At 35.9% G+C, this 13307-nt stretch overlaps 1 protein-coding gene across 2 annotated transcripts in view; it reads right to left on the minus strand.

Moving 5' to 3' along the window:
- Positions 1–13307, minus strand: part of PRKD3 (protein kinase D3) — a gene marked incomplete at its 3' end in the record, with an annotated part of 55949 nt that overhangs the window by 25735 nt on the left and 16907 nt on the right. For both annotated transcript variants that reach the window (XM_081157223.1, XM_081157224.1), the window contains exons 3-6: positions 9234–9372; positions 7426–7557; positions 5970–6127; positions 2336–2528 (exon numbers count right to left, since the gene is read on the minus strand). In XM_081157223.1, the coding sequence (XP_081013349.1) occupies positions 2336–2528; positions 5970–6127; positions 7426–7557; positions 9234–9372 (622 nt within the window). The remainder of the gene's footprint in view (positions 1–2335; positions 2529–5969; positions 6128–7425; positions 7558–9233; positions 9373–13307) is intronic.

Here is a 13307-nt window from a genome sequence, read left to right on the forward strand (position 1 = left end):
ATTTTTCTCTCAAATAATCCAGCATAACTGTTTTATCTTCACTAAATTATTATTTTTTGTTCTTAGCTTGAAAAGTGAACAAAAATAACTATTTTATTTTTTAAGCATTTAAATTCGTATTATAAAAACACAAGGCCCTGGCCAGTGTGGCTCAGTTGGTTGAGTGTGTCCTGTACACCGAAGGGTCATGGGTTTGATTCCAGGTTAAGGCACATATCTGGGTTTCGGGTTCGATCCCCGATTGGAGTACTTGTGGGAGGCAACCAATCAATGTTTCTTTCGTGTAGCGATGTTTCTCTCTCTACCTTCTCCCTTCCTCTCTCTCTAGAATCAATGGAAAAAACATATCCTCTGGTGAGGATTAAAAAATAAAATAATAAAAAAAAGATACAAGAATCACTAAAGTAAATTCTGATGGTTTTTGATTGATAATCAAACTAATGAGAAATATAACCTAATACTTTCTGAACCAATATAATCACAAACATTATTCTTTTAGAGCTCTAAAAAGTTAAACTAATAACTCAGTGGCAGAGTGAACTGGTTTTATTTCAAAATTCATTAATCTACATATTTATTTTAGTTCCTCTACAAAATATTGTACTTTTCTGCATATGGTTTTAGAATGTCTCTGCTCTGCTGAGCAGAGCAGCACTATTTTACTACCTTTACTAAGATAATCTGTTGGCTAGAATTTGTACATCTGTTATTAATGTTCTTTCCCAAAACATTCCTTAGTGGCTGCTTGCCAATACACTTTAGTGTTGATATTTTTAAGTATTAACATATATTAACTCATATACAAAAGTAAGCTGTTGAAATAAAATTTCAACATATAATTATGCCTGCCTGATGGTTATTAAATACTTGACAACATACGTACAACTTGTTTTCTATTTGATGTTCCCCTATGCTATCATATTTTTACCAAGAAAATTTTCTTATATACTTAAGTTAAATTTATATATAATTATTTGACTTTGTACTGTAAAGAGAATTTATTATTGCAAAGAACCTCAAATATAATGTTTACTTATATAAAACTAATTTATTCAATTCCACAAATACTTCTATTATATAATAAAGCATGGTACCAAGAACTGTTAAAATAATCACATGAAAAATAAGTACATACAATTATAGAAAGATTACTTATCATATCCTGGCTTAATGACTAATAACACATTTAAACTCTATTTTGGTTTTACACTATTGTACAGATTGCTGAGAAGATAATGCAATATAAAAAAAAGATAAAACTGACTTTAAAAAGCATTAAAGCATTATATAAGTAGAAAAAATTATTCCATTATTCTAATGAAAACATGGTCATTAACAGCTGTTTCTGGAATACTATGACAGTGTTTTGGGTTAGTATCCAAATACGGTGGTCCCTATTACAAGTGACTTCTACTATATTCCACTTATTTCAGGAATGACAGTTTTTATACAACTCTCCTCGCTACATAATTAAAAACAAAAATAACAAAACTCTTGTAGTATGTGTGTATGAATATTTAATGGAAAAAGGAAATAATTATTTTATATCTTAGGAAGTGTCTGTCTTTGGAACCAGAAAGACTTAATTAAACTCAAATAGGCAGGAGATTACCTGCCTATTAACTGTTCTGTATTGGCAAATGTTAAGCAACCATATCTCAGAAATCCAAATTCTAGTTTTTCTGTTTATATTTTAATTTTTCTTTAGCACAGTTCCTGTTACCTATACACATATTGCAGACAGTAGTAGTAGTTGTTAATATGTGTGTCTTTTCTTTTTTCTTTCTCTCTTTCTTTCTAAATATATCTTTACTGATTTCAGAGAGAGGGATAGAAACATCAATGATGAGAGGGTCATCACTGATTGGCTGCCTCCTGCACGTCCCTGACTGGGTATCGAGCCTGCAACCGTGGCAGGTGCCCTGACCGGGAATTGATCCGCAATCTCCTGGTCCTAGGTCGATGCTCAACTGCTGAGCCATGCCCAGCTGGGCTCTTTCTTTTTTAAAAAATATGTTTTTATTGATTTCAGAGAGAAAAAAGGAGAGGGACAGAAACATCAATGATGAGAGAGAATCACTGATTGGCTACCTCCTGCATGCTCCCTACTGGGAATTGTGCCTTGACCAGGAATCTCACCATGATCTCCTGGTTCATGGAGTTGATGCTCAATCACTGAGCCATGCCAGCTGGGCTCTTCTTTCTTTTTTAAATTAACAACTACGAGAGTGATTTCTTTGCTTAATGCTTCTAAATATAAATGTTTTAAACCTATATTTGCAGATATAAGTTTCTGCAAATTTAAATTTCACTTAAGAAAAACATCCAATCCTACCTTTACATTGCATTCCTTGGCGAAAGAGGCCTTTCAGTAACCGCTTGCAGTACTGACATATTGTGGGACGGGTATAAGAGTGAACAGCAAATGTGTGTGGAACTTTCACTCTGCACATTACCATCTTTTCCATCCAGATTGGGCGACCACTCCAAGAAGGAATTCTTTTACTTGGTTCTTGGTGAACATGTGACTAAAATATAAGTAATTTCTGTAAGTATAAGTCAATATTAAAAACAAAATATTAAGAGCAGGGCTTGACCACAAAAGTCATTTTTTAAAACACTACAGCCAAAACTAAAAATGTGGATCTCATCAGTTTGCTTTGGAAACTTAAATTGTCAACCCTTGAATGAGAAAAGTGAAAGATTTCTTTGCTATTTATCATTTTTTTAAAAAGGATATTTTCATCTTCCCCTACATACAGTCACTGGTTAGCTATTATTTGCCAGGCATATATAGCATTTTTCAAATAAAAAACAAAAGGCTTAAAATCAATTTATAACAGATGTTCAAATCCCTCCAAAAACCTTACCAAGGAATTAACCACAGAGAAAGCAAATAAATATAGAAAGTGTTATCACTGTTAAGTTATTGAACATAATTTCTGGAAATAATTAAAAACAAATTAGTTTTTCAAATTAATTTTAATACTAATATATGTATGTAAAACTTTAAGTCTAATTAATGATGATGATATACATAATGGCAGATACAAAACTGAAACAAATTTACCCTGAGTAATTAAGCTTTAAGAGGTTCCTTATATTTTAAACATTTTCCAGTTATTTACATTTCTTCATTTTTTGAGCAAGAAAAAAAAATTAAAGGTGTTGGTTAAAAATTTTTGTGTAACCTGAGGGATAAGTGGATTTTTACAACTATGGTTCTTTCTATACATACAAAAGAAATAATATTAAATTACATGTCAACTGAATGTGGCTCATCCCATTCATTCAACGTTCATTGATTACTATACTATGCATGGGGGATACAAAAATGAATACAGTCCATGTTTTCAAGCATAAAATCCAAATGCCTAACTACTTTCTATATGTATTACAGATTTTGTTGTAGCTACTTGCATCGCCACTGCTAAAACTGAGGTCCTGAGATCTTTCACATGCTTTCTGTAACTAGTAGTGTCTGTAATTCAGAAAAGTTGAGTCATTCTGCATTGATATGTTCAACCAACAGAAGGAAAAGAAGCCAGAAGAAATAAGAGACAGAGAAGTGTAAGAGAGAAGTGAAAGGAGGGGGAGAAAACATTTTTTTGAAGAGAAGTAGGAAGAAAAAAGAAAAGGCCAGACGAATGGAGGAGAGCACTATAAAAATACAAGTATAGCCTCTGATGTATAGTTTTCCTCTAATGTGTAGCCAGCAATTTTCTAAAATGAATTATGAAGTAGTTTAAGGAAAAGTACAAAAAGAATGTTAACACCCAAACCAAACTTGTATGCTTTATCTGTCCAAGGTGTCCTGCTCTAGCCTGGCCCCCTTTACCCATGCTGCTATGTACAGAGCACCTTCAGCAAAAGGAACACCACGGTGATTCTGCAAAGCTAACGAAGAAGCCAGCAGGAACCAAAAACAGATGTTTCAGGCCTTTGTTCATCCTTGGCTCCCTAGTCCAGTGGTGACTCAACACTCTGCTTCTTGCTCCTGCTTCTACCACTTTGTGTCTCTCAAGTTTAAAACACACAAGATGGAATAAGAATAATTTAGCCAGTCATCAACAAATTGTAAGATATCCCTATAAGGAAGAACTTCCTACCAGATCCCTTTGTATCCCAACGGCCAGTCAGTGATTGCCTTTTGTCAGATCCTGCTGAGATAGGGGTATCGGGGACATGGTAGAGAACAGTGCGGGAGGACTGTGCCACAGCACCAAGTCTGGCACATGAGAATTAGGAGGCTCTTACTGTACAGCCACTTGAGAGTTAGTTCCTATCTTTCGCTCAGATTTGAGGTTGCTTCCCTCTGCTCATTGCCATCTCTTCCACTCCTCTACAGTATCCTCTTTTCCTACTCTTCCTTCCCTGATTTTCCCCCGAGTTTTCTCTCACTGTGCTTCCTTCCTTTTTGAGACTGCATGCATGGACTGACATTCCACTCTACAATTTCTACTTGTTCTAAAATACTCTGCACAATCTAACCAATTCAAACATATACTCTACTTCTTATACTTCCCTCTGGAATTTTCATCTTCAGGATAAAATGTAAAGTAATGAATTAAAACGTAATGCCTTATTCATCTGCTCCATCCTGTTACTTCCTAATCTAGTAATATCCACCTAAGGGTAGCTGGCATACCAAAAATCATACGTAGGGCTCTTAAAAGAACATATTTCTATCCTACTGTCCCCATTCCCAGCTATGTTTCCATGGCAGTTCATATATAAAATGCACTAGCTTTGCTATTACCAATCTGTTTTCAAGCTCTTGCATATCTTTATAACTCACTGTTCTTAGTTCCTTATGCGATAGCAGTCTTCTTCTACTTTAAAAATCTCACACTACGGCTAAGCAATATGGAAATATGGGATTTTTGTGAAAGAATTTCAGAAGCTTTTACTCTGGTGCCTCAGTTTACAAAATCTTGTGACTAGGGTATCAAGAAAACAGCCAAAGGCTTGAATTTAGTGTTAACTGACAGAAAGACCAAAGGGTTTACAGAAGCAACTAAATAAGAAGATTGTAATCTATGAATATAAATCATTTTAAGTAGTATTAGATGAAAAAGAAAATTATTTCTTTCTTCCCTGATCTACTCACTACCTTTACACTTGAGGGGTACAATATATAAGAAAAAGTCACTGATTTAAAAATAATCAGCTCTGGGTTTCATTCTAATATCACTTACTAATTTGCTCTATGACTCAGTGAAGTCGTTTGACCAGTCTCAACTGTCTCATGGTATACAGATATACTGCTCTATCTCACTGGAATACTGTGAGGATCAGTGGGGTCATCCACTCACTCATTCATCACTGAGTATACCTACAAAGTACCAGTTATTATGCTGGACATGGAAATGAGCATTGCTTTCTTTAAACAGATCATAAACTCCTTGAGGACAATCCAGTATGCAAACACTATACATACCATTAGGACGTTTGAAAAGTGATATGGCATTCAGAAAATAACTTCTAGGTAAGGGGAAAATCAGGAAAGGTAGCTGTTCAACTAGGTCTGGAAAAAACATGTAAGATAGAAAGGAGCAAAGGTAGGAGAAGCAAGGATGTGTTCAGGGAATGTGGAATAGTACATATGTCAGAACCACAGACTATATAAATGTTTTCTAATGGGGAGTTGTGTATTAAGCTACAAATAGTGTGGTAAGATGGTCCGATGTGTGGTATGTAACATGAAGTAAAGTATGAAGACCAGGAATCGGGATACTGGTTAAGAGACTAGTGCAGTGAGGTCCAAGTGGTGATGTGATCCCAGAGTATACAAAATGCAGTTCATTACTATTGGTAAGCCCTGTCTCCATAACACATTTTAAGCTTCGTAACTGTAGGAATCTTATTATTCTTTAGCATAAAAGTTATGTTTTAAAATGATGTCATATATCCTGTACAACACAAGAAATAACTAGTACAGTGCCATTCTATTACCTTAGAATACATACCTCTTCAGTGGGAAGTGCTACATATTCAGTTTGTAGGGGTCTTGGGACTGAGAGGCCAGGTCCTGGCAGAGACACATTTGACAGACGCCTCTTTCTTACTCCACTACAGTTATTTGGAATCTTGAAGGCACATCGTTTATGATAATTTAATCCACAGCCTAAATATATTTTAAAAGGTAAAAAAAAAAAAAAAAAAAAAAAAAGATTAAAAAAACTTATATGTTACATTAAAAAACAGGTACTTCTTTATTATTTTCTCTGGCGGAAAAGTTTACCCTAATTAAAAACCCAGACAACAGGCTAACTGGAAGCTAACAAATTCAAGAACAGTAAATGTGTAAGAAGGTTTACTTAGAAAGGTTAAGTTAGCTAGAGCGGTAGTTCTTGAACTGTGGTCCCCAAGTATGGCATTACCTGAGAATTTGTTAGAAAGTAAATTACTGAGCTCTACCCTAGACCTACTGAATCAGAAACTCTGGGGATGTTTTAACAAGTCCTCGAGGTGATTCTGATGCATGGTAAAGTTTGAGAACACTGGCTAAACACAGCACTTCAACAAACCATGGCCTGTGTAGCAAATCCTTCCCATGACATTTGAAAATTATATGAAATTCAAATTTCAGTGTCCATAAAGAATTTTATTGGAACACAGCATGCTCATTTTTTTTCACACTATAACAGCAGAGTTAAGTAGTTTCGACAGAGACCATATGGCCAGCAAAACTTAAAATATTTACTCTGGCCCTTTACAAAAAATTTTATTGATCCTTCACCTTAGAGGTTTTTTTTCTAATCCTCAACCAAGAATATGTTTTCCATTATTTTTCAGAGAGAGTGGAAGGGAGAGAGAGACACACATTGATGTGAGAGAGACACAACAACTGGTTGCCTCCCTCACGCGCCCTGACTAAGGCCAGGGATCGAGCCTGCACCGAGGTACGTGTACGTGCCCTTGACCGGAATGGAACCTGGGACCTTTCAGTCTGAGGGTCGAAGCTCTGACCACTGAGCCTAACCTGCTAGGGCTACCTTAGAGTTTCTTAAACAGAAATCTGCACCTCATCCTATTCCCTAGCAATTCTAATTTAGAACACCTTTGCTGTTGCATGTAAAAGACTTACGTTTTAAGAAGGTAATAAGGAAGTTAATATTTATTTAACCACTATTTAGTGACAAGTATTTTAGCCATATTACCTCATTTAACCATTTACTCTTCATGAAACCAGTGAAGCAGAGTACATTTTATAGAAAGAGAAATGATCCTCAGAGAGGTTTAGTAAGTTGCCCAGGAATATGACCCAGTAAGTGGCAGAGGAAGGACCAGAGTCTAGAGCTCTCCAATTCTAAACCTGGGTTAATACCTAGTCACCAACTAATGATCGTATTCGTTCACTGATGATTAGGGAATGCAAATGTGAAATCCTGTTTCAAATGATACAAACTTTAGAACACATACCTTCACATTTCAGTCCTTGACGTACCAGTCCCCAGAGCATCTCACCACAATAATCACAAAAAGTAGGAGCTTTGTAAGAATGTACATAGAGAGTATGTGGACGAATCTGGAAGTCTTCTACTGTAGCCAAAGCTTTTAAAAAAGAAAAATATTAAAATAAACCTTATTATATTTGTAATTGCTATGAGCTTAGGAATGTTAGTCATGTTCATTTAGGTCAAAGTACAGAATCTTTTTTCTCTGACAGTTTCATCTGACCATAAAAATAAAAATAATTTTAGCATTTAATATTGAGGTTTTTAAACTCTATTTTAGGAAGTTCATCAGCTTCAATTAATGTCAGCTCCAAAAGTAGGTCTGTAGGTAAATATTTTGACCTCCAAAAACCTTTTCTCATAGTACAAGACTGGATTTTAAAACAGTTGTTAGGTCTACCTTAGACAATTAAAAACTGACTAACTTACTATAAACTGAGAAACAGAACACTACAGTTAAATAAACAAACAAACAAACAAAATTGTGGAACCTGACCTCAATTTACAGCAATGTTCCGGTGAGAAATGTACTCACTCTAACTTGCACTCTCAGGATATGCTCTCTGTGTTCTCTATAGTCCTAGTGGTTAAGAAAGTGTCTTCTCTCCCCTCTCTAAGCAACTGAACAGTAGACACATCTACCAGGAGACATCATCTCACCTACACCTACACCTACAAATCATCATTATCCACAGTGGCCTGATGAAAGGTCCGTAACAAAGAAGGAATGGATGGGAGCATGACCTCCGGGGAAGGCAGGGAGTGAAGCCCCTCCAAAGTGAAGAGGAAGACAAGGGCTGAGAAGTATATAGATGTTTGGGGTTGTGGTATAGCAGATGAATGATAAATGTAGGTGCTAGATGAACTGGAAGGATCAGGGACTAATAAGGAAAGGTAATGGTCGGAGAGGATCTCAAGAACAGGCTGCAAAAATGAGTCTGAAAAGAGGAAAAAGTGGTGGCAGGACTCTGGACTCTTAGCTGGCTTTCCTTTCTTTCCTCCCTTCCCTCCCTTCCATCTCTTCCTTCTCTTCCTCCCTTCCTCTCAGGCTTTTCCTCTCTCCCCCACCTCAGTCCCTGCCCAACAAGAAGTTTTACAGGCCTACTATATTCATTCTTTGTTCCTTTACACTCCTCCCTAACAACCTGCCAACCTGTTACTGGATGAGATCTGAAATAGCAGGAGCTAAGGAACAATGAATGGAAAGAATGGGTGAGAGGGGGAAAGGAAAGAGAGGTAAGAAAATGCCCACTGAGAACAAGGGAAGAAGCATTATTTAAGTCATGGAAACAACCAGCACTGCAGTCGCCTCTTCCACATCTTCATTACTTCTCTTTTATTTTCTTATTTTCTTCTCTGAACCCCCAACTCTCTTCTTTTATTCTCTTCTTTTATTCTCTCTTCTTTTATTTTCTTATTTTCTTCTCTGAACCCCCAACTCTCTTCTTTTATTCTCAAAAATGGGGAAAGGGGGACAGAATTTCATTGTAATTATTTTATTTCTTTGACTCAAAGAAGAGTCTATTCCTCTTCTAGTTCAACTGACAATCCCCTTAGCTTAGTAACACTCAAATAAGTAATTCAGGGCTTATTTTCCTACTTTCTCATCTGTGATATAATCTTCCTGAAAGTAAAAATCACATGGTAACCATTATAATGGATGAAAGAAGCAACTGTAGTACAAAGACAAAGTATAATTGAACACAGCATTTAGTATAAAAAAAATAAAGCTTGTTGAAAAAGAAGGCAACAAAATAAAAGCTATTTACTTACCTGAAAGGACAACTTCTACTAGGTCTCCTTCATGTATTTCATCTGCTGAGGTAATCAGCTGCAAAATATTTTCTGAGTTCATGTCATGGCGAAAGAGAAGAATTTTGTCATACATGCCAAAGAATCCACACTCTGGAAACTGCAGGAAAATAGTCTTATATCAGTATAGCCATAGCTATCTACTTTTATAAGTAAATGTTTCAATCTTACAAAGAATTTTATATGTAGTTTTTAGCCTAACACTAACAATTCTACTAATATCTAAAAGATGAATCATGTACTTAAACATCCTGGTTAATTTTCAAGTTCAAAATAGAAAAGCAAACAAATATAATCACTGATTATCTTAAAACACAGGTCTCAGAAATACAGTGTTTCTTTATTCAGTTACTGATGGAGAATATAAGTTTGAGCTTAGTGCCATTCTCTCTTACATAGCTTGAAACCTAAGCAGTCTTTCTTGCCCTCTAGAACTGAGCTTCCTCAACCGTTAGTTACTAGCCACATGCAGTTACTTAAATTTAAGTTAATTAAAATGAAATAAAATTAGAAGTTTAGTTCCTCAGTTACTCTAGCCACACTACATGTGCTCAATAGCCACCTTAGCTACTGGCTACCATTTTGGACAGTGCAGCTATAGAACACTTCTATCCTCAGGGTAAACTGAATAGTGCTGGCAGGTCAACAATTCCCAAACCACCGTCATAAGAGTTCCAAAAATCCAGTATTTTTGCCATATGCATATATAGCCTCTAGGTATCTAATATTTTCTATAATCTATTCACTATAATTACAAATACATGATTCATTATGGAACCTTTAAAAAAAAAAAACTTTGGGGGGTTCAGAGGAGACTTGCACATCTGTTCACATTTACCCTAAGTATATTATTTCAATGCATCTACATTTTGTGACTCCAGTGCCGAAACACTTTGGAGTTTAGTATACCAAGGACTAAAATATGAAGGTATGGGTTCTGAAATTGTTTGTAGTTAATAAAACTTAAGAGAAAATTTTAAGTACTTGCTTTACAAAATAACTGTTTAAATTTTAAATCAATTTTAAAAAAAGAGACCATCTGCTTTGGGAAATGCTGCTCTAGATATTTCAAATTTATTTAATCTTAGAATTGTAAGCTCTCATTTTGGCTCCTCAGACTATCCTTTAGTAAGCTACATAGTATGCCACTGGCCTGCACTGAATAGCCTGATATGTGTTACACTAAACTGTAACTGCATTTAGTGCATGGATGTTGCTGAAGGTATGGTTCACCTACTTGATATGATAGTCCTTCTTTGTAAGGACCCATAAAAGAAATTTCTCTGGTTGGTTTTACAACATGAACATAACTAATCATGTTTTCTTGTTTACTTTGCCCACAGCAAAAGCAAAGCCAAGTTTGTGGCCCACTTCTAACATCAGGATAGGTAGGATCTTATGGCATGTGTTTTAGGTAGAGATACCAACCTGGCTTCATCTTAGTTTCTGACCTTAATTTTCCCATTAAAAATTCTTGTATAAGTCTCCCAAAAAGGTGTCAAATTTTTTTAATAAGTTAAATTTAAAAAAATTGAAAACAATGACTTAATTAGAAACTGAAGAGTTTTATTTTTAAAACCTGGGTAAACAATGGAAAATACAGAAATATTTAGAATGTTTATAGTATTAATTATTCTTCCAATTATTTGTGTCACAGTTAATATTTATAAAACTTCCTAATATGCTTTAAACATATATCTAACACTATAAGAATTTTTGATGGAAAAGATGAGTCAAAATAGAAAATAAAAAAATTTTTAGTAAATTTTTATTTAAATTTTAAAATTAAAATTTTATTAAATTTTTATTATTAAATTCTGTAACAGCTAATGAGATATAAAACATCCCTGTACCTTGGTTGCAACAATTCTCAAGGATTAATAAGATCCCACATTCCATCATTATAAAGATAAAATCTCTAAAAATATTTGTATGAATAAAACTCATTTTAAAAATTCTCATTTTTCACATCTGCTAAGTGCAAGGCACTGGCCCTGTGGTTTATAAAGACAAAATAGTCCTTGTCTTCCAGACACAATGTAATAGGGAGATGGAAATAAACAAAAATATACAGCTCAATAAGGAAAATGCCAAAAATGAAAAATAAACAAAATTCTAGAAGATGGAATGGAAAACTTTACCTGGGAAGGCGGAATACCACTTTAACAGTGATATTTGAGCAGAATTATTAAAAAAGAGAAGCAGGGTTTCCAAGGAAAGAAAGCGAAAGTGAAAGTAAGGTCATGGTTGAGAAAGTACAAGGTAACTGTGAGAAGGTAAGTAAGCGGACCTTTGTGACTGAGGAATGATGTGGGGAGGGTTGGGTAGAAAGAAGGTAAAAATGCACACAGGAGCCCCACGGGGACATTGTGATAGAGAAAACTGCAGTCAACAGAGCTGGGTTTAAGCTTTGCCACTTACTAACTATAGCACCTTAAGTAAACTGCTTACCCTCTCTATGCTCAGTTTCTTGTCTACAGATTGGGAATAACAAGAGAATAGCTGCATAGGGTTACTGTAAGAATTAAATTACGTGACCGGCCGGGCATGGCCCAACGGTTTGTGCATCAATCTAGGATCCAGGAGGTTGCAGTTCGATTCCCGGGCAGGGCACATGCCTGCCTGGGTTGTGGGCTCGAGCCCCAGTGAGGGACATGAAGGAGGCAGCCAATCAATGACGACTCTCTCATCATTGATGTTTCAACTCTCTCTCTCCCTTTCTCTCTCTGAAATCAATAAAGATATCTTTAGAAAAATAAAAAATAAAATTACTTGATAGCTATAAAATGCACAGCACTGTGATCAATTAATACTACTGGTTCATACTATTATTCTATATCCAAGGGTGAGAGAGAAAGAGCAAGAGAGTAACATGATCAAATCTGTATTTTACAGAGAGAATGCTGACATCACTGTGTAGCAAGGACTGGAACAGGAAGAGACCCGAGCAAGCTCCTGAGGAAGGTTGAAGCGGTAAGAAGAAAGAGGTATCAGGGTCTGGATCATGCAGTAAGAAGATGGACAGCAAGACAACAAGAAACACTTCTCTCTAGAAACTATCTTTGGTAAATTACATGTATCATTACTACAACAAGTCCTCGAATAATGCATTTTGTTATAATGACAATGAGACGCTGTAGGAATTTAACTCTTGTTTATACCAATTATAAACTCTTTTAATTGGTAGGAGTGGTTTCATTATATATCGTTTCATTTGAAGTCACAGAACCACCTTAGCCAGGTGGTTCAGTTGGTTGGAGTGTCATTCCATGCACCAAAGAGTTCTGGGTTCGATTCCTGGTCAGGGCATATACCTAGGTTGCAGGTTCAATCCCCAGTTGGGGTGCATATGGAAGGCAACTGATTGATGTATCTCTCTCACATCTCTCCCCTACCCCGACCCTTCTCTCCCTCTAAACAAATCAATAAAATCGTATCGAGAATTTAAAAAATAATAGAAGTCACAGAACCTATCAATGACATTAAATGAGGATTTACTATATTTAGTTTATTCCCCTAGGGCAGTGGTTCTCAATTGGAGCAATTCTGTCTTCTGCCCACCCCCCTCGAAGATATGTGGCAATGTCTTGAGACACTTGGTTATTACAACTTGAGGTCTGGCATCCAAGGTATAGAGACCACAGATGCTGCTAAACAGCCTACAATGTACACTGACAGCCCACAGAACAAAACTGAGCCAAAATGTTGATAGTGCTGAAGTTGAGAAACTGCTGTAGGGAATAAGGGAGTCAAGTGTGTAGAGACACTGGAAAAATGCAGAAGGAAACTGACAACCTTCTGCAAACTAGACATGCCCGTATTTCCTTCCCTAGCCTACCTCAGCCTCAATTAAAAGAAAGAAGAAATGAAAGAAACAGCAAGAGCTATCAGGGTAGAAGCAAAATAGGCCTTTCATTTAGCCTCTTTCCAAATTCCCCCAGGCTTTTCTGGATTTGTTTTCTACAGACTATGCCAATGACTCCTCCTGACTATGCAAAATGAAGTCTTTTCCCAGTCCACATGGGAAATTAATAG

The sequence above is a fragment of the Miniopterus schreibersii genome, assembly GCF_964146895.1.
Source record: "Miniopterus schreibersii genome assembly, chromosome: 13".
In the NCBI taxonomy this organism is placed as follows: domain Eukaryota; kingdom Metazoa; phylum Chordata; class Mammalia; order Chiroptera; family Miniopteridae; genus Miniopterus; species Miniopterus schreibersii.